This window comes from Rhyacophila brunnea, unplaced genomic scaffold, assembly GCF_057557595.1.
Source record: "Rhyacophila brunnea isolate RB1 unplaced genomic scaffold, BYU_Rbru_1.0 scaffold_4, whole genome shotgun sequence".
In the NCBI taxonomy this organism is placed as follows: Eukaryota; Metazoa; Arthropoda; class Insecta; order Trichoptera; family Rhyacophilidae; genus Rhyacophila; species Rhyacophila brunnea.
Genome location: NW_028233068.1, coordinates 16,488,128 through 16,510,507, shown reverse-complemented (window position 1 = coordinate 16,510,507; position 22,380 = coordinate 16,488,128). Strand labels below are relative to the sequence as shown.

The 22,380-nt window shown below is 33.3% G+C and overlaps 1 protein-coding gene across 3 annotated transcripts in view; it reads right to left on the bottom strand.

Moving 5' to 3' along the window:
* BRWD3 (bromodomain and WD repeat-containing protein) overlaps nucleotides 1-22,380 on the bottom strand; it is a 46,404-nt gene that overhangs the window by 2,317 nt on the left and 21,707 nt on the right. For 2 of the 3 annotated variants that reach the window (XM_085954560.1, XM_085954562.1), the window contains 17 exons: nucleotides 22,272-22,361; nucleotides 21,146-21,339; nucleotides 20,580-20,746; nucleotides 15,904-16,043; nucleotides 14,845-14,952; nucleotides 14,181-14,332; nucleotides 13,955-14,045; nucleotides 13,730-13,868; nucleotides 12,950-13,101; nucleotides 11,971-12,070; nucleotides 11,685-11,858; nucleotides 11,129-11,282; nucleotides 9,394-9,547; nucleotides 8,870-8,949; nucleotides 8,426-8,629; nucleotides 492-567; nucleotides 238-384 (listed from right to left, as the gene is read on the bottom strand). In XM_085954560.1, coding sequence (XP_085810686.1) covers nucleotides 238-384; nucleotides 492-567; nucleotides 8,426-8,629; nucleotides 8,870-8,949; nucleotides 9,394-9,547; nucleotides 11,129-11,282; nucleotides 11,685-11,858; nucleotides 11,971-12,070; nucleotides 12,950-13,101; nucleotides 13,730-13,868; nucleotides 13,955-14,045; nucleotides 14,181-14,332; nucleotides 14,845-14,952; nucleotides 15,904-16,043; nucleotides 20,580-20,746; nucleotides 21,146-21,339; nucleotides 22,272-22,361 — 2,322 coding nt within the window. Of the gene's footprint in view, nucleotides 1-237; nucleotides 385-491; nucleotides 568-8,425; nucleotides 8,630-8,869; nucleotides 8,950-9,393; nucleotides 9,548-11,128; nucleotides 11,283-11,684; nucleotides 11,859-11,970; nucleotides 12,071-12,248; nucleotides 12,261-12,949; nucleotides 13,102-13,729; nucleotides 13,869-13,954; nucleotides 14,046-14,180; nucleotides 14,333-14,844; nucleotides 14,953-15,903; nucleotides 16,044-20,579; nucleotides 20,747-21,145; nucleotides 21,340-22,271; nucleotides 22,362-22,380 lie in introns of all 3 variants that reach the window. The other variant, XM_085954559.1, reaches the window with a different exon arrangement.

Sequence of the window (22,380 nt, the reverse complement as noted above, 5' to 3'; positions counted from 1 at the left end):
TTTGTCAAATGAAACAAGAATTGAGGGAAGAAATTTAAATAACAAAACTACCATTTTCACTACAATGTGGAGCATAGAGGTCTCCGCAGACTGAAGGTTATTATCATTAACAAAACGTGATTCTTGGCAGTTCAGCCAATCCGTTATAGGTCTTTGCACTGATCATACGTGCATTGAAAAATAAAGAAATTTAATGTTATTAAACTTCATGAGAGACAATAAAATGTGGACATTCACCTGTACAGTGATGGGATTGGACCTTGGTCTCTGATGCGCTCGCAATCTCTTGCTGATAGCAGCGATGGAATCTTCTTCGCTGTCTTCATTGTAGCGGGGCCGTTTCGAGTCACGGGCAGGCCTCGTGCGAGCCGATGAAGGTCCAGCCTGTGAGTCAACATTGAGTTAGAAAAGTCAACAAAAAGATATCAATCGTAAATAGTGTTTCGCCGAGAGAATTCTATGATAATTTTATAAAAAAATGCATAGCTCACCCCGGATTCGTCCGAATTATCCAGATTGTAGCGTCCAACATTTGAATTTTGACCATTCAAAGAATGCAAGGGCCTTCTGTAAGATATATCAAATATTATGGGCATAATAAAGACATATTACAAGTAATATTATTATAATTTAGAAAATCAAAATAAGGACAGTATGTCTAAGGAATACAGTAAAACCCCGTTAATACGAACACGGTTAATTCAAAATTCGTCATAATACGGAATTTTCGCTGACATAATATAATCGCGCCTATCCAATTTTCATATAAAACCATACCGATAATTCGAATTTCGTAATATGAATTAATGTTTTTTGACCCAGTCATATTTATTATCAGAAAAAATCTGCTACATTTCAGAACTCCAGCTTTGACACATGGTAGATTATTTATTACTTAAGCGTCAATTACATTGAGCTTCTTTACGAGCTGTTTGTTGGCGAATTTAAAAGCGGGCGACTCAGCTACTGTGATTTGATGATTACACACAAAACTTTCCATTCGCTGAGAAGCCACAAACCAGCGACTATTTTGACAGAACGTAGTTCGTTTTTTTACCGGAAGGTTTCTACTGCGCAGACGCAGTAGGCCCACACGCAGGCGTGTAGCGTGTAAATTTGACTGGCTTTCAACTTTTCTCGGTAGAGTGTTTACAACCTGCTTGTTAGCTTGTTTGATGATTACACTGGGTGACTTTACAGGCAGATTATAAATTCGCCAACAAAAAGCTCGTAAAGAATGTTAGAAGTTTAAAAACAAACATCGCTGTATTCAAACACAATGCAAGCTAGCCTCAAATGGTATATGCAGTGAATTATGATGTGCCGAATTTAGGGTATTGTGTGAACTTATTTGATTAACACGTTCATCGCCATGGGGGTCACCGGTGACCGGCATCGGATTACGTTCAGGGGGCCATGGGGGTCACCGGTGACCGGCAAAGAAGACCTGCCTTAGAGTTGTTCTACAGCGCCGGCGGGCACGCGCGCAGTGTATTTTTCGATACGCGGTGACCGGCATGGCCCTTCTGTATATTACTGCCACTTGGCCTGAAAATATGTCTTCCCAGTCACAAAATATAGGCTCACTAATGTAAAGAATGTACATAATGAAAAAAAAAAGTTTTCCTTTTAAATTGTAAATGTGTTTTTGTTGATATAAAAATAAAAATTAAATAGATGATAAAAATGTAAGTTATAAAAAATATGTAAATAATAAAAAAATATAATAAAAAAAATGATTATAAGGTATGTATACGTATATTTCCAGTTTATGTGTATCCAGGTATTATACTACCCAATTTGAAAACTTTTATTCCGTATTTGTGCCTTTTCTGTTTATTATACTATCTAAATCTAAATATAATTCGACCGCGAAATGGCACCATGCTCTCGTCAACACATATGGACAGGTGACCGGCGAAGTGGCCGGCCCGGCGCAATAGAATAAATTAACTTGTTGGCGCCGCGACGGACACATGTGGCCGGCACATCATAAAAACCAATATTTACGTAAAAAAATCATCAAAATGAAAAAAAACATTATATTCTTTCATTACCTATCAAATAATACCTTAGAGACAAATAATCATTTTTTAACTATTTTATGTAAAACTAGTTGGCGATCGATGTGTTAATATATTGTTTTATTTTACGATAACATGTACAAATGCCTCAAAGTAATATGTGATCGTGCAAATGCAACTTACCATTAAAATTTGTAATTACAGCTTTTCATGAGCATGGAGAAATACTTTCAAAAGTTACAAAAGTGAAATATAAAATTGGGTAATGATTATGTTCTATAATACTCCGGTTTTGACCACAAATACAATAGAAAAATCAGTTAACCTGAGTAGTGGACAGGCGTAAATATTTGAATTGTATATTTTTTATTGTTTAACCCTTTTACTCCCACGGGGCCGATATTTCGGCCCACCATACCTATGCAAAAACTCCATCTGGGCCGATCCATCGGCCGAAAGTTTGGAACCAAATTTACGATTTATTCCAAATTTTTACCCGTCATATTTCGTCTCATGTAGACGAAGCATTATATTCACTGTGTGTTGGGTGGTGAGTAACATTTATTTTAGTGTCGGCATTGTTTATAATTATGCCATACCCTAATAACTCACAAGTCATAATTGCTCTGCTGTCGAACTTGAGACCAAAGAGGGTCATAAAAATAATAAAACATTATTTTTATGACACATTTTAAATTCTGATATTTCTTTTAGTTGTTTTATGATTCATATATCACATTACAAAATGTATTTTGTAATTTTTGAACTAACAATGGATGCCACTGTATTTTTGGTAAGATGGTGAAAAAATACATGAATATAAATATTATTATAAATGATTTAGTGCTTTGAGACTTCTTTTTTGAAATTACTTCATTCCATATCAGTTAGTCGTCGATACTGTATCGAATTCTCTTGCGATTTCGTGAATTGAATAATATTCTTGAATACCTTGACACTATACGATTTTTTTTGATTACTTTATAAAAATTCTATTTCATAGAGAAATAATAATATGTTTATTTTTTTTTCTGTTACTACATAAGGATAGATTATATTATAAAATTTGATATATCAATTATAAATAAAAAAATGTTGTCACACTTGTTTTGTTGTTCAAACATAGTTTTATCCGTTCATTTCTAAATAAATATTGATACATTATTTTTTTCTTTTGTTTTATTAATATTATTACTTATTATTGCTTTATACACCATTGAGAACACACAAAAAAAGTTTCAAATTTTTAAAACATGTGTAGAATTAGTTATTTAAAAAAAACTAAATCGACGATTTGTTGTCAAAAAACGCTTGGGAGTTTTCGCATATGCTAGGCTAAATCAGCTGGGAGTAAAAGAGTTAAATACTTTTTTGAAGTTTTTCATTGTTTCAGACCAAAATCCCTTAGGCTTCGGCCACATAGGCACGTGCCTTGCTTGGTGGCTGCGTGCTAGGTGACATATCCTAGTGAACGAACTCACACTATTCTATCGCAATGGCCACACTGCACGCTTCGCGCCTCGCTATGTGATTATGAGTCACCTCGTGAGTCTCCCGGCGAACAAATGTGTAGGTTTATTTTTTATTGTGTCACCTAGTGATTTTGTCATTGTCTATGGATTTTGCAAGATGGCGGACGTTTCTTCAGTATGACAAACGTCGAACACCGTATGTTTTGAGGCTATGAACTATGACGCATGGGATGAATAATTGACAGTACGAACGCAACAAGTTCAAATTTGCGACATTCTAAATTTTTAACTTAAATAATTCTCTGAGAAGTACCTTTCCGGTTAGTTATAAGAGTGACATATCGTTCTTGATTTGAGCGCTCCCAAATATCAAATGAATTTGTACCTAAGCCAAAGCGTGCAATGTGGTAGTAGTGTTTTTAGTAGACAAGCATAGCATCTAGCTCAGGACTAGCGAAGCACCTGCCTATGTGGCCGAAACCTTAGATTTTCACTGATGGTTCCATAATTTTGATCATAATAATCATAAGTGTGAGGCCTCAGTGCCAGCGTTCGGCGCAGCGTTGAGCGTTTTGCGCAACTCAAACGTATAAATGTATAACCAAAAAATGGCATTGTCTACGAACATTTTCACACACAGTTATACATTTGAGTTGCGCAAAACGCTCAACGCTGCGCCGAACGCTGCCACTCAGGACGTACACTAACAATGAAGTATACCACAAATACGGAAAAATCAGTTAACCTGAGTAGTGTACAGGCGCAAATATTTGAATTGTATATTTTTTATTGTTTTATGGTTCCATAATTTTTTCAGCTTACCATTATTTTTCAGTACCATTTCCAAATTCGCCGCAATACGTATATTTTTCATTTGTGTTTCAAAAGACTCTTGGCGGTGAAAATTATTTAGATTATGTGTTTTCAAAAATATTTTATTTAAACCCACGAAAATTAAATATAGGGTACTTAATTCTCTCTTATTTGTCATTTGCACCATTTATGTTCTTATTTAACTTGATTGTCGTTGATTTACACTTTATTCTATTTTAATGTCTATTATATGTCTAGATAGGTTTTTATTGATAATATAACGTGCATTACATTTCAATAAGAATATCGAAAATAGTTCTACATTGGATAAAGTGAAGCCGCTAGGGAATCCAATCCCGAGCCAAAATTATGATCCCGGGATTTCGGGATTACAATTTGACAATCCCGGGATTGGTCCCGGGATTGGCATTTTTTCCATATTTAATATATTTTTTTTATATTTACAAATAGCATTGATAAAATCGGTCAAAAATAAATCTAGTATAATTTATACTATTTAAGACATTTTTTTACAACGTTTTTATTAGCTCGTATTCTTATCTGTCCGGAGGTTGTTTGTCCGGTACAAATCTTTCAATCGATTTTTAACTAACTTACCGACTAGCTAGACATTTTAAACTTTTAGAATATATCAGAACACGATTCCAATGCATTATTTTAATACTTTTAGCCATCTTTAAGCAGAATTGAATTCATTTTCAGTTAATTCTGTTTTGTATGGAAAGTTATTTCAGAAAAATCCATAAAAAGTAAAAGACTATTATTGGTGGTTACTAAGGCAAGGCGGTGGTTCTAGCAACTAAATTATTAATATATACGTGCGTTACTATGGAAATCAAAATGAAATGTCAAAATGACATTTCATATCTTATATATACTTCATATCAAGTACAAATTTGAGCATATTGAGCATAATAATTCAACAGAAAATTTAAAAACGTTGTAAATAAAAAGTTATTTTTATCTTGTAATTATTATTGTTAATTATTAATTATGTTAAATGTTCAATCTTGAAAATACATAAGTTTAATGGAGTAAATAATATTGTAATATAAATAATAATATGAATTTAATATGAGATTGCTGTTTCTGATAGTAAAGACTTAATGAATGGGTTAGCGTGATTTAAAATAGTAAAGCAAATCGTGGTTTATGGCAAAATATGAAACTGCCGTAAAATTTATGAGATCATAGTGGAATTACTTTGTTAAAAGCGCGAAGCATTGTTTTTTTACAATCTTTCTCATTTTTATTAATTCATCTGAAAAAATAAAAAGAATCGGCAACTTACATATGGGTATAAATTAAACTTCATTCAAAATCAGTTTATTTCTAATTTAGTTTTTTGTTATTAAAAGTATTTTTTCTGTTATATTTTCGTATGTATTTTATTTTCCATAAAAATTGATAAAAAAAATCAATCCCGAAATTTTCGGGATTATGTTTACCAATCCCGGGATTCATAGGTATCGAAAATAGCTCGGGATCCCTGGATTGGAAACCCTAGAAGCCGCTGATAGATTTTTTCAACTATTCAACTATTTATGCACCTCAAAAAAATTTATCTATTGATGAATCTCTCATGCTGTGGAGAGGCAGATTGATTATTCGTCAATACATCAAGGGTAAAAAGGCCAAATACGGGATTACTGGCGGAATCGAATGGCCTGGCTTTGAAAATGATAGTTTATGGAGTTAGGTGGCAAAAATCATACCAACAAAATGGTTTTCAAACTAATGAATGGGAAAACTGGATACGGTCATTATTTGTTCATGGACAATTTTTATAATAGCGTAGAACTAACAGAATCTATGCTAAATGAAGACACGTATGTAACTGGAACACTGAGAAGCAACAGAAAAGGCAACTCCGTAAATGTTGCAAATAAAAAACTAAAAACTGGAGAATCGATTAGTCAATATACAGAGCACGGAGTCTGTATTACGAAGTGGAAGGATAGAAGAGAAGTTCTATCAATATCTTCAGAATTTGATGGCGAAATTACAGAAACAACAAATCGCTTCGGGAAACGGCTTACAAAACCAAAAATGATAGCGGAGTACAATAAGTTTATGGGTGGCATCGACTACCATGATCAAATGATGGCATACTATCCATGTCAACGGAAAACACTTTGGTGGTATAAAAAACTCGGAATACATATTTTTCAATCAATTTTGCTAAATTCTTATTATTTATACCGAGAAACTTGTGATAAAAAAAGCTACATTTTATGATTTTAGGCTAGCCGTTATCAAAAAATTGTTGCTTTCTACTACACCATTGAGTTCTACTCTACCATGTAAAATATATTTACCCATTTTATTAGAAAAAGGGAATAACGGAAAAACAAAAAGGTGTAAATATTGTTTGGATAATCTCAATAAATGCTGCGATTCCATTTTTTGCTGCCCAGATTGTTCCGGAAATCCCGGATTTTGTCTTGATCCATGTTTTAGGTTGTTCCATAAATATAAGTAGTGTGAATAATAACTTTTATGTAGCAAATTGAATATAAACATGGTGTAATTTCATTGATTTGTCTAATACATAAGTAATGTTATATAATGTAATAAATACATCGATAATGTTAGAAAACCTATATAAAAAAAAAAATATGTAAAAAAATGAGTGAAAACAATGTGAATGCAAGATAAGATTAGCCTGCATTGAGACGCCATCACTTCCAGCATAAAGTAAAAAATAATAAAACGTAAGTTATATGCAATGTGTGAACGCAGCTTTAGTCGCCTTGACATTGCTTGTTTGATCATTGTTAGATGACGTGTTGTGAGTCACGCATCCGGTAGAAGCGGCGTGTGTTGCTCGTATCCTTCGAGTCAAATAGTCAACTGACGTTTTCAATTAAATACTTCTAAATATTTCATATTTTTGATAAGGTTTTCGGGTTTTGAAAATTGCGATTTTTTCAGGATCTTATAATGTTCATGATAATGTATTCGTTTAGTAATCTTCTAGTAATACATTCTTTTGGTCCCTACACGCAATGGATTAATGACGCTTGGTATTTAGCACGGATTTTAATTTGAGATAATTGAATCGGAAATTTGGCAGGGACATCTATGATCGGAAACAAAATGAATGAAAATTAAAATATTTTTTTTTCAAAATTGTAGTATGGGGGAAAAATATTAAAATTTTGAAATTTTTTTTTTTTTTGATTTTCATTAATTTCGTTTCTGATCATAGATGTGCCTACCAAATTGGGTCATAAAATGTATTATCTAAAGGATTATTTTTATTACCATCATAAAATAAGTAATTTTTGATGTTTTAAGAAAAGTCTGTCATAATTTTCAATGACTGGCTCATGAAATAGTGTACTTTATTATGATTTATTGAATATTTTTATATGCCAGCGACTCTGAAATCATTTCGAATTGCGAAATTCGAATTAAAGGTATGGTTTTATATGAAAATAATGTTCAAGGAATTTTTTTTTCGGGAAAATTTCGAATTACGGCAAATTTCGAATTATCAATTTTCTTACTAACGAGGTTTTACTGTATATCAATAATATCGATAATACAATGCCAGACCGAGGATTCGAACCTGGCACCCACGACATTATAAGCCTACTCGTAAGCCATGGCTCCTGTAACAGATAGCACAAAATGTTATGTAATCGTAATAAAAGATTATACAATTCACCATTGACAATTAGATCGAAATAATTAATAGGATTTTATCCAACTCTTATATCAGATATTTTTGTGAATTGTATGAATTTAAAAGCTGATTTTTTATGTTTGACCATTATCTGGAATTAATGTTAGATGGTCCTCCCCTTCATGGTTGGTTGTTTAATTGTTCAAATCAAAATAGGAATATTCAATATCAACCACAATCACTAATGTTACTAAATTTATCGCCCAAAGAATCATCCCCCATTCTGTCTTTTAGAACATTTATGAACAATAATAACAAAATTATTGTATATTTTGATTAACTGAAAGAGAGTAATGTTAAGAAACCTCTCCGATGGGCGGGCCAAAATCTACATTGAATAATTGTAAAACCTAATGACAACAAAAAGTGAAAACTTTTCATTAGACACAATTAAAATGACTGACCTCATATTTCCGAGTGGGGCGTCATCACTGTCACCATCAGAATTGCTGTTCTGGCGGTTATTATCTTGACCGGAGTGAATGGCTCTCAGTTGGAATGAGTGATCACTTTCGTACCGACCGTTGTGAGTGGCGCCTGTCACAATGGATACGCCCGTCTCTGATGAGCTGTGCATGTCTTCGGTGGTCACTCCGCTGGCTCGTTTCCTTCAAACATACAACAGCACCGTGCTACATGCTTAATTTTAAATCTTTTATGCACTACATCTAGTTGTCCCCATTGTGATCCATCAGGAAATTTTAATGAATTTACAGTTGTGTCATGCATCACAACTCCATCTTCATTTATGGCTCTAAATAGTGCTCTCAGAATCTTTCATTTTTTCTAAAAATTATACTTCAACTAAAATAGCATTGGCATACACAAAAAAAAAATGAGATAGATACCTTCTCTTCGCTTTAGGCCGTTTTCTGCTGTGTTTCATCCGATTCGTAGTTCGTTTCTTGTCGTCCATTTTTCTTTTACCCTAAAAACAATTAAGATAAAATCACTGTCCATTTCAGGCCTACCCCAGGAAACTCAACCATCTCTGTGCAAAATCATAAACTAGTCTACAAACTGTGTCAATCTTGATCATCCTCAATTTTTTACTAGAAATTGCTGTCAATCATTCAACATAGACATTAAAAAATAACCACACGGGTTAGTATGGGAATGCTTTTATATTTGCCATGAATTACATAAAAAAAAACTCATGTTTTACATTCAGTAAATTCTTCTATATTACTTTTTTGTTGATTGTCGGAAAGCTGTCAACTGAAAGAATATCTTTATGAAGGGCGGCCGTCACCAATAGACCTTGATTGCTCAAATAGACGGGATCTGTTCACTTCACCAAGAATGTCAGAAAGCCTTATTGTCATTTGAAATGTAGGAGTGGACGAAGACGAGATAAATAAAAATAATGAACCTTTTTTCGTTTAGCAGCCTTTCCGTGGAAAGCCAAGATGACTCCGCTGTCATTTTTGGTCGGTTTATAGCTCTCTCCGCTGTCATCGTCGGTGACGCGCGACTCATTGTCGCTCTCAAACTCATCCTCATCGGCCTCATCTCCCCAGCGCTCACTAAAATAATATCACATTCACGATACTGTGGTCAAGACATCCGGTATGCATATTTGTATTATATATTATTAAAATGATTTAATAGAAATACATACAACAATTTTTTTTTAACTATAACTAGAGTGAGTCTTATCAACTTTTTGTATCACATCACTTGACGGTGATTACGCAACGTTTATAGTGTAGTTGAATTAATATTCTGTACACCAGCACATTAAGGAGGTTTTACGAGATATACATGATTAGACTTGCTCAACCTATTAGGTACATGCTCTGGATCCAAACATACATTGAAAAAACAACATGTAAATTTTCCAGTCCCGGGATTTGAACCCAATAAACTGACGCATCATGACACAGAATGCTGGGCACTCAGCAAACAGGATGAGAGAAATATGAATATCTATGAGAGAGTTTTGAGAAAATTCTTTGGAGCTGTTCAAGAAAGTGGCATTTGGAGGTCAAGGTATAATGAGGAGCTGTACAAACTTTATGGGGGCAAAAAGATCATGTGGCATATGAAAATGCAGAGAATGCGCTGGATCGGCCACGTGCATATGATGCCGGAGGATATACCGGCGAGGCTGTACGCAACCCCGATGGCAAGAGAAGACCTAGAAAGCCGAAATTGAGATGGCTAGACTGCACTACGGGAGATTTAAAAATGCTCGGTCAAAGCAACTGGAGAGTGTCAGCGCTGGATTGTCCAGGATGGATGAAGTTTTTGGAGGCCAAGACCCGCCAAGGGTTGTAGTGCCATAAATGATGAAGCTGACACATTACTGCTTGACCATCGCAGACACAGTTATAAGATAAATTTGAATGCTTTATTTCCGATACCAGTCAAACATATCTCATATTCGAAATTGGCTCTATAAACAATAATAAAAATGTCAAGTACTCATTAAGTCAATTAGTGAACTAGTCCTGTCAAACAAAGGGTCACTGTATTCATTATTGCCAGTTTAATAATCTAAACATTCAGTTGTTGTCAACTTAAATCAAAAACTTAAAAGAAAAGAGTCTCATAGTTTATTAAAATACATATTCAAAACATAATTCTGTTAGTTAAGTTAGTTAGATACTAATTTCGTGAATTATTTTTTTTTTTCATTGAAAACCATTTGTTTCAAAAAACAACATGTTTTTCACATTAATAAAGTAATGGATTCTGAATTTACATGAATGACAAGTACATGAACCCTGATTGACATTCACTGCAATAATAATATTGATGCTGAGATAAGTCATTTGTGTCATAGTACATTAGGAGTTTTTGGCCATTCATAGTAAATTGACGAAAAATTCGAAATACGGCGAAAATCGATTCATCATTTTACGAATTATCGAGGTTCTACTGTACTATCTATTTGAAATAAACGCAACTTTCAGAATTTATCTTGGCAATAGCTGAACAATTCATAATCTATGGGATTCACTGAGTGAATCTAAAATTGTGTTGAAATTCATTCAGCTTTTGACAAATATGAGGGAAGAAAGTGTGAAGTTTACTACAAATGAACCTGCAACATGCAGTTATGAGATATGCATAGGTAATAAGAGAAAATTGTTGAATGGAACCTGTTGCGAGATGTGGAAGTCTGCTGCAGTTGAAGATACTCGGAGACATGATGAGATTGTACGGGAGTGTGGGAAGGGGGGCGTGTGCGGCGGGACGTTCGAACTGGTGGACTCGTTTCCATTGTCTGGTCACTACGTTTACCTTTGCCTTTTCCTGGTAATAAAATTAATCATTCAAAATTAAGCCAGATTATATTATAACGATTTAAGTGATTCCCAACCCTTTCTGTTTGCAACAGCTATTTTTTCAACAATATTGAATCAACTCTTATATGTGCATTGTGAATGCCATCTTAACACATAGAGACATGATCCGATCGTGCTGGATTTGTATGTGTGACCCACCTTAAATATGAACCAAATTAACTGATTTTATTAATAATTTGGTATGAATAAATTAGATTACTTTTCTCTAGATCTTTGATAATATGATTGAACATATTTTAAATTTAGAGTGCGAGTCATACATTCAAAAAGGACAAAAAAAAATAATAATCTATTTGAAATGGATTCAAATGTCGTATGTTTATAGTAATTTATATAAATGTCACCTAACCTTTATATTGCTGCGACTCTCTGAGAGGTACATCACTGTCCCAGCTATCTGAGTCTTTACCCCTCCCGTCTTGGTTTTTCCTTACGACGTGGCCATTCTGATCAGGGCGACGGCGCGGCGGTTCCACAGCGCCGCAGTTATCCGAATAACTTTCCGATGAAGAATTCGAAGTGGCTGAAAACAACATCCACTTTCAATTCCTGCCGAAAATAATTGGCATCCGATTTCAAGTTTCACACACCATTGACGCAATGATTGACAACAATAATAAATAGATAAATCTCACCATGTGCTCCATTTCGTCTTTTCGTTACTTTCCAGTTGTGCAGAATTGGTCTGAATAGAGTCTCAAACAGGTTTTCCAATCGAACGGTCATTGCGTATACCTAGAATAAAATTTTAATCATTACTAAAAAAAAACAGGCTTTTAAGATACAATGAGTGATTTTCAAAAATCTCGCCGTATTAAAATTGATATGTAAGATTATTCCAAATAAAGTTGTTTGTGTATTAATTATTAATACGAAATATATATTCTCTCCAATACGTTTATAGTACACTTACCCCATTAGGAGGCTTCAGAAAGGAGTGCAAAGAAACAAGAATACACTGTTAGTAAATTATAAGTAAAATGACTTGAATTCCTTCATCTAATATAGCAAATTACATTTCTTGAAAAGGTGAACCCACTTACATCGTCCATTATTTAGTACTCTAATGGTAACATATGAACGGGTGTGTTATGTGTACAGTTCACAATACTTATTCATCGGATTAGTTTTTTGATAAAAACATACCTGTAATGATATCTCAAATCTTCAAATCGAGCATTTATCCAATTATTATAATTTATTTTTACAATTTCTTGGCAACACTCACAATCGTAGTGTAATTGCAATAAAATCAATATCATGTTATTTTACAGATTCAAAAATTGTTATCAATGATGAAGAATGAATTATGTAAATAGTTAGAACCTAGTGTGCAGTTAGGATTTTGTCACTGTTGCCACTTGTCTGTCTACGGAGAAATTCACCCATCCCCCTGACCTAGCTGACATGCGCACCGGCTTTGCTGAGCATGACGAATTAACTACAGTATGAATTTTTTTGCGGGTATATAATGTTAACGCATTAAAATCAAAATAGAATATAATTTGAACATCAAATGCACCAAAGTGAACTGTTCATTGGTTCGGAGAGGTTACAGATCACCTATTGACTGGACAATATCAAGCAATTAGAATATTAATGTTCGTAACTTACTCTACTTCGTTTATTGGTGTTGTATATTTTTGAATTACTAAAGATGAGCCGTATGTCCTTGGCAAAAGACGGAGGATCAGGATATTGGTCAGACTGCAAGCGCTGCTGTACCGTGTATAAATCCATCGGTATCGCTACAACCTGCAGATAGTCTGAAAAAACAAATACATATATGCAATTAGTAATACATTATCAAGGGGAAAAAATTCTATAGATTTGTATAGGGAGTATGTTGGCGACGAAAAATGAAGTTTACTGATTTTTATCGGTGGAAAGTTGGGTAAAAAAAAATATTGAAGTTTGCATCATAAAATTAACATGGTGTAATTAATCAGACGTCTAGTTACCTACCAATAATACAAAACGACCAGATTATATTATAATTTCAATCTGTTATAATGTCGTGCAAATCCAGTATTCATAGGAAAAAGGAGATCGGTAATAAAATGAATAATTTAAAAAAAAAATATTGTTTGGATATGTGTTGCAAAAGTGAAATAGATTGCCATTAAAACGAAGTCTTTTAATTGACGACTTTAATTTTGAATTATGAAATAATAAATATTTTGATTTATTTAATTACTTTTATTGTGTTAACTGTCAATTCATGGTGAAACTGCATTGTATTATTGATTAATTTAATAAAATGAAAAATTTCTTGGTACTTATTCCACTTTTAATTAAATAAATCACAAATAAGACAATTTTCCATAGATTTCAAATAGAGGTGAACAAAGAATTCTGTTGGTTTTAGGTAAGGTATTATAGTAATCAACTAACCAGGCATTTGATGTACAGACACAGGGCTTCTGAAAGGAAATGAATCAGCATTGGCGAGCAGCCCATTCAAAACATTTTTACAGCGCGATTTCCAATGGCGACCGCTACTCTTAGCACCGGATGCTTCTTTTGAAGTACCCTGCAATCATGTACCGACATTATTACTTTTACAATAACATTGACTCGGCATAGTACCTTGAGTATTCTGTTGAAAATGCAGTTTACCTGTTTCGAGAGTGGAAGATCAGAATCAGAAGAATGATAGGTATCAACGAGGCTGTGATATGTTGTCGGTACATCTATATCAAAAGGATCACTGAAATGATAAAGATATAAATACTACTTTAACATGTTCGCTAAAACAAATCCATTTATGATTATAGTACGAATTACGCGGTGGAAAGAATATAAGTATTTATATTTTATATTTATTATTTAAATTAAATTTTACCTGATAACTTTAAGACACAGGTCGGTAATAATCCTAGCTTGCTTAATGATATGCGAGTGGGTCAAGTTGAATTTTTCTGCATTGGTAGCCATGTATCGGACGTCAAATTGAGCCGAGGTCACACGTCGATAGAAATGATTTTCGAAACGGGCCTGTAACATAAAATGTATTATGACAATCAATATATCAATAAAACATATGAAAAGTAATATCATTCAAAATAATACCCCAAATATTAGAGAATAAATTTATTTGAAGTAGAGTGTTGACTCTTGATTTACTCAGGTAGATGGAAAAATCTATTCCCGGAATAATCAATTTTCCGCTTAATCCAAGACATCAATAAAATATTCATAACTAAGTATGCAATAATTGTCATAATAATCATAATCAATTTCACTACATGTATTGAACATTACAAATTATAACTTCACCGCCATCCATAAAAATATAATAAAACTAGTGAATCACTTGAATACTTCTCAATCATACAAAAAATATTTCAAATTCAAAAAGACTTTTATTGTTCAAAGTGTGATAACGATAATTATGATAAAAATTATTGTTCCCAATTTTTTTCAACACAGTTGATCCGCCGCCAAGGTAGAACAACAAGGCGAACCAAGAATCAACTGTCCTTTACCTTAAGAGAGAGACATTTTACCTTGATGGTGGACAGATCGATTGGATATTCAATAACGTAGGCATACGAAGGGTACGCATTCAAATCAACAGGTGCCACAAACGGTTCCGCTATAGCCAGTCCCATCACCTAAAAACGGGAGAATTACATTTTAATTTAAAAAAACTAGCCATAATTATGTGAAGTTGGCTCTAATGAACAAATAAACGATCCTAATCAAGAACAATGTGTGTATGATGAAAATTAATAATAATTGGTTAATATTTGAAATTTATATTAAGGGCCCACATGCCCAACGTAGGTCGAAATGGAGCTTTTATGGTATTTCAGAGCATAAGCCTGGACATTTCTTAAACGTTTTAGATAATCTATTTATATAATTTTGAAGCCTTATTATTCTTTATATTTATTTTAAACATTTGATGATTGCATAAAGTATTTTTATTAAATAACATAGTATTCTTTTAAATCTCTCGATCTAATGTTTTAGAATATAGTCATATTTCAGTACATCCATGTGCAGTGGTGTTAAGATTTTTTAGGTTTATTAATGTTTAAACCCATTTATGAAACCATTAGTAAAATTTATGTTGACATTATTATAGTGAAATATTTACGATAAAAAATTATATTTATAATCTCTGTGATCCCAAATTTGACAAGAATTAGGCATTTTATTATTCAAAAGATGGGCACGATTTCTTTTTCCGGTTCGGTAAAGCAAACATTATTCGTAGGATGTTTTGAATGGTCAAAGACATAGCTTATAATCAGTATCTTTAGAATCATCTTCAAATGTGTTAACTCTGAATGTCCAGGCTTATGCTCTGAAATACCATAAAATCTCCGTTTTGACCTACGTTGGGCATGTGGGCTGTTAATCATATTATATGAATTTAACTTCACTTTAACTTTAATCATAAATATACATACATATTGATTCTATGAGCAAAAATTTGCCTTGGTTAAGAATTTATACAACATATTAGTATGGATTCATATCAATAAGACTTATTGAAAAATGTAAAATCGACCTTTATATGTAATATGAACTAACTTATGTTTAGAATTTTTTTTCACCTGGTCGATCCCTTTGGCAATCATTTGACAGGCGGCTTGCCGATCTCCTCCCGGCCACTCTTCAGGCCTCGGTCGGTAAAGTAAAGCCTCCAGCTCCGATGGCAAAACTGAAACCCAGCCGCCTACTTCTTTCGGCAGACCTATAACACAAAATCAATATGTAATAAACATCAGTCGAAACAGATATTTTTTCTGCGGTTGTTAACATGGCCTAATTTACTAAAATTGACTATGTAGAGCATGGTTTCCCAAACTATGGGTCGCGACCCACCAGTGGGTCGCGAGCGAATATTGAGTGGGCCCTCGCCACTGTATACATGAATTAAAAAAAATAGGAAGTGATACATTTTCATTCAGCTATTTATAATTCCAAAAAATTGAAATAAACTTAGTTACGGAAAATATTGTGATAAAATAATAATATTTTGAATTGCCAATGCACTACAGATGGCAGCACAGTCGCGGAATATCGCCAGCTAGCGCTAGCTGGCTAGATAAAAATTGTAAATTATATTAAAACAAAACGCCCGCCTATTTCAAAAACTATGTGAAGAAATGGGTAGCCGCCATACAACGCCTTAATTTGTATTTGCAAGGATCAAACGGATCAGACAACCTAAAGTACCTACCTACATTTTTATTATGAGCAAAATTTTTGGAGAGACATGTCCCGCACCAATACTTGTGCATTGACGAGAGTATTATGTATTGCTTTAAAGGGTAGGCTCATATTTAAACAATTTATTCCGTCAAAAAGGCATCGTTTTGGAATAAAAATGTTTGTATTGTGCGATGTCATGACCGGCTATATAATCGATTTTATTATATATTGTGGCGATGGCACAGATATAGTGGACGACCAAAATTTGGGAATATCTGGTGCGGTGGTTACCACGTTATTAAACGATTATATCAAAAAAGGTCATACCTTACGGTGCGACAATTGGTATTCCAGTCCAGCTCTTTTTAAATTCCTCCACACTAATAAAACCAATGCTTGTGGCACGGTTAGGAAGAACCGGAAGGAGATGCCGAGCTTTAAAAGTTTGAAAAAGGGACCAAAAGAGGGTCGGCGCAGTGGTCCCGGCCGATTAGCTTCGGACAAAATGGTGGATTTGCGTAGCAGTGAGTTTTTTTGTATAGAGATGTTTCTTCAAGTTTACATTATTGCATAAGGCCTTTATTGTTATTTTTAAGTGTATCGACGCAAACTTTATGGATTTGGGGATAATAAAACTCAGACCAATTATTTTTAACTGATGTATTTATTACGGTACAAGGAATAATAACATTTCAAAAATATGCACGCAGCGGTGACTATTTTTGTTGATGACGCTACGCAGGGATCGGGTTAAGCCAATATATTTGCGTTTCGGCAGCATAGAACTTATATACTAAATTGAATAATATACAATATAGTACTAGTATAAATAATAAAATAATTATAAGATAAAACGAACTTTTTATATACCACATTTTTTAAATTTTCTGTTGAATCATATAAACTTGATCAATGCTATGTATTAATAAAAACTTTTTATTGTACTTGATAGAAATACTAAATAAATATAGAATACTGAAATGTCATTTTGACATTTCATATTGATTTCCATGGTAACGCGCGTATATATCCGTACCAATATGGCAGAAGCATATAAGTCGTGTTTTGGCGATCGTAAAGATACAGGATTTATTGGTATTGGCCGCGCGGCTTAAGCGTTGGACTATAACGCCGTGGTTCCCAGGTTCGAATCCTGGGTCTGGCAAGTACACATATTGTTTTTCAATTTGTGTCTGTCAGGGTATGGACCTAATAGGTTGAGCAAGTGGCTGACATCCATTTCTCGTAAAAAACTAAATCTGTTAATACAAACCTCTGCTCTATGGAGGCCCATATGATCCTATTAGGATCGGACATGGTCGAAAGAAGAATAACCGTGGAAAACACGAACCCATTAACAAGAAAACAAACGAAAGGGAAGAAGTTACTGCACACATAAAAAGCTTTCCTAAGCATGAAAGTCATTATTCACGTCGTCGCACATCCAAAGAATACCTGTCTGGGCAGCTAAACATATCAAAAATGTTTGAAATGAACTGTGATATGCAAACGGAAAAAATATGACCGATAAAGATATAAATTTAAAGTACCTAGCAAAAACACATGAAAAACTTGTGATACATACAATATTCAATTAAAATGTGCTACAGATTTACAAATAAAACAAAAATTGAAAATCGACAAGTTTGCAAGTGGCAGATAAAGGCTATGAATTAAAAAAAAAAAACAATAAGACCAAAGCTCGCCAATCTGAAGGTATAATTGCTTTTTTAGCATTCGACCTGCAGCAGTGTTTGCCAACGCCTTCTCTTAACTCAAATATCACTATATATACCGAGTGCTTAAAGTCAGACAACGTTATCTACAAAAAAGTGTTTTTTTTTTTTTTTTGAGATAACGTTATTTTACATTTACGGCTACATGATAGTAAAACAACGTTATGTCAATCTTTTTTAATTTCTTATTTAATCGTCAGTAAAGTTTAACGCTAACTACATAAGTTACCCTTGTTTTCATATTTTTTAAAAACTATCCCTATAAATTTTAACATCATCATAAGCAAGATAAATGTACAATACACAATAAATTATAAAATATTAACATTAGGTTTTAAATAAACATTTCCCTTGTTGAGTTACAAGAATCTAAAATAACGATTTTTGGCTCTCCTGTAAAGTTGCACTTTTGTAGATAGTGTTGTCTGACACTAAGCCCTCGATACTATAAAAATCAATTGTACACATATAATTTGACCGTAAGAAATTGCATATCGAACCAAACCACATGTTATTATATGGGACACGAGGGAATATCTGAACTAAATAGCGTTTTGTGTGATAAGTCTTCTGAATACCTTAAGTCCAACTGTTCAAAGTGTTATTGCATCCTCTCATTCTTGTCCGGGACAAAATAAAAATAACATAATAACTGCAGCTCTATCTTACTTTGTAAGTACATCACCAACTATCCAGGTCATGGATCATAAATATTTGCTCCCAGGCCATACGCGACTTGAATGTGACACTGACCATTCACGAATTGAAAAAGCCAAGAAAACTTCCAACATAGAAATTAATATTGCCCATGATTGGTATCAGTTTGTTAGAACAATAAGGGGCAAGAAATCTTTTATTGTTAAAGAGGTGTCTCAGGATGAGATTTATAAGTATTCAAGCCTTCTTTCTAATCAACTGGTGAAGCGAAAAATTAATACAGTTGGAGAAAATGTCGTTTGGAACAAAATCAGATGGTTCAGGTATGAGGAGTTTGGTTTAATAAAATTTAAATATTCATTACATGAAGATGACCCATTTCTTCAACTTGATTTACGCCGTACGACAAGAGGAAGAAGGAACATTGTTAATAAATTAAGCAATGCTATAACAGCTCTGCCAATAAATCAATCTAAGAAAGATGACTTCATCAGTTTATTGCCATTGATAGATCCGGTTTATCATACATTTTATAATATAAATTTTAATACCTGTTAATTTTTTTATATAAATACTATAAGTATTACTCATAAACAACTGTTTACCAACTATTATTATCACTGTTGGTTTAATTTTATCATGTTTTTATTTTATTCCCATGCTCTTGTTTTAATTTCATAAGTTTTTCTATAATAAAACATTTATTATTGTAAATGATATGTCAAAATGTTGAAAATATTTTTATGCCAAAACCCCATATGTCATTAAATGTTCAATAACTCATGTAATTACTTAATTTTCTTTTTTTTAATAAATATATTTTAAAAATATATTAGATTTTACCAACTATTATTAATACTGTTAGTTTCATTTTATCATGTGTTCATTTAATTTCCAAGATCTTGTTTTAATTTCATAAGTTTTCTATAATAAAACATCTATTATTGTAAATGATATGTCAAAATGTTGAAAATATTTTTATGCCAAAACCTCATGTCATTAAATGCTCAATAACTCATTGAATTACTTGATTTTCTTATTTTATTACATGTATTTTAAAACTATACTAGTTTTTTTATAATAATAACATTAAACAATCCAATTTACGTCATAGGTACGGATATTAATAATTTAGTTGCTAGGACCCCTTAGCAACCAACAATAATAACTTTCCATATAAAATAGAATTAACTGAAAATGAATTCAATTCTGCTTAAAAATGGCTAAAGTATTAAAAGAATGCATTGTCGTCGTGTTCTGATATATTCTAAAAGTTTCAAATGTCTAGCTAGTCGGGAAATTAGTTAAAAATCTTTAATCGTCCAATACAAATCTTGGACAAACAAGAATACGAGCTAATAAAAACATGGGAAAAATAACATTAAATTCGTTTTCGAAAAACATAAAACGTGTATGCTTATTTAACACCGAAACTACCGGTATTTTGGATCATTTGAACCGGTATTTCGGTATCGATAAATAATTAGATACCGGTTTTGAAATACCGGTATTGCAATCCCTAGTTTCTAGTGTCATGTTGGACATCAAAAACTGGAGGAGTGGCTTTGGACACACACAGATGCTGGTGGAGTTCAAAAACCGCAATAGAGTTGTTGGGAAACAGTTTCCATTTAGAGTTGAGAATAGAACATTAACGGCTACAATAATAAATTATAACTCACGATCATCATCGACAGGCTCCAAATCCCAAGGACTCATCTGTTCATACTCTCCATTGTCCCAGCGCACCCTCAAGCTGAGAAATAGGTCGGATGAGCCCTTTGAGTTACTCTCACTGTCTTCCACAACTGCGCCCATCCACCAGCCATCATCTATCATGCAGCGGAATCTGTCACAAAAAAAAACACATTAAATGACAGCTAACAAGCAAATATCTTTCTATAGTGGTATAGACTGTTCAACAATTGAGTCGCGCAAATCTAAATTCTTCCCTTGCACAGGAAATAGTCAGTGGTAACGTATTTATTATATACGGTTGCTGTTGCCAACAGTGTTTGGATTTTGCCTGTTGTATTATTTTATCTCACTCACCTCCCTCCCTTCCTTGTTTCCTGCCGACACTATCGAAATTTACAGTACATTCAAAAATCCAAACATTTTTATAATTGTTCCTTCTCCCGTATGGCAAACACCTTCCTCATGTTTATTTATTTCGCAAGTGAAAAAAGGTATTGTAATCATAACTGTTTACTAAAATAGTATATAAATTTGCATGGCAATAGCTTACCTGTCACCGGGCACCCACTGCCTCTCTGCGGCCGTGTCAAATGTTTGCCGCAGAACCAAAAAATCCAGAACGTCAGGCATGTCATGATAACGAACTGTAAAATGACCTCCACTGTCTAGAACAAGTTTTAATGAGACGACGCGCGGTGGCCGAATCATATACTTTATCCCAATAACTTTCACATTTTCACGGTCCTGGAAAACATAAAACACAATTTACATATTGATGTTGGTACTCTGGCCTAGAGAGAGCCTTGTGAAATTGTAGTATTGAACGTTTTTAGTGTGGTTACATTGGTAGGCAGAACAAAATTAATATTTTAATTAGGCAAAACCCCAGCGGTAACATGTCAAACGCCCAAGAAGGCCGAGTGTAATAATTGGTTATAACTTATAACATGCATAATTTATGAAATTGATTGTTTGAGTGAATCTAAAATTGTTTTGAAATGCTTGCAATTTTCTGAAAGACAAGGTATTCTAGTTAGAATCCTTGCCATCTTTTAAATTTTGGTTTCCTGATAGCTATTAAAATATTTTTTAATTATCATACAATGACAAAAGTATGCAAACAATACAATATAAATTGAATAATTATAAATTAATAGTTAATATTAACTTTAAATAACCTAATCGTCACTTTATCAGTGACCAACTGATTCAATCGCCCTATCATGGATACAGTATACCTAGTAAGGTATACTGAATTCGTATACTTATAGTTTTTCATTGACAAGGCAAGAAATTCATATATTGTGCCGAGATTTCGTGTGTTTATGAAATTAATAATGTCAACATTGTCGATAGTACAAAGAGTTCGTCTTTCAGATTTGCATATTTAATCGGTATCGTAAATAATTCACATGCTTGCAAGGTAATAATTATAGCTTTTAGATGTTACCTGCCTTTAGTCCTTCATATGCACTGAAATTTGCTAGAAATGAATTCGCAATGCACAAACTGATTTGCAGCTGATTTAAACATGAGTCTATGAACCTCATTTATCAGCTCCACTTATTTATATTTATACTTCACGTAGTTATTCTTTGTCTGGTAGGGAAGATTTTTTTCAATATCTTTTATTGTAATAATAAAAATAAAGTATTGTAATAATCATCATTACTAACCTTGAGGGTGACTTTGTTCCAGGGTTGATCTCTACTAGTAACAGTATACACATTCTTTTCTGCCACAGCATCTAAGTATCTCGCATGACCCTGGAAATGTAGTAGTACA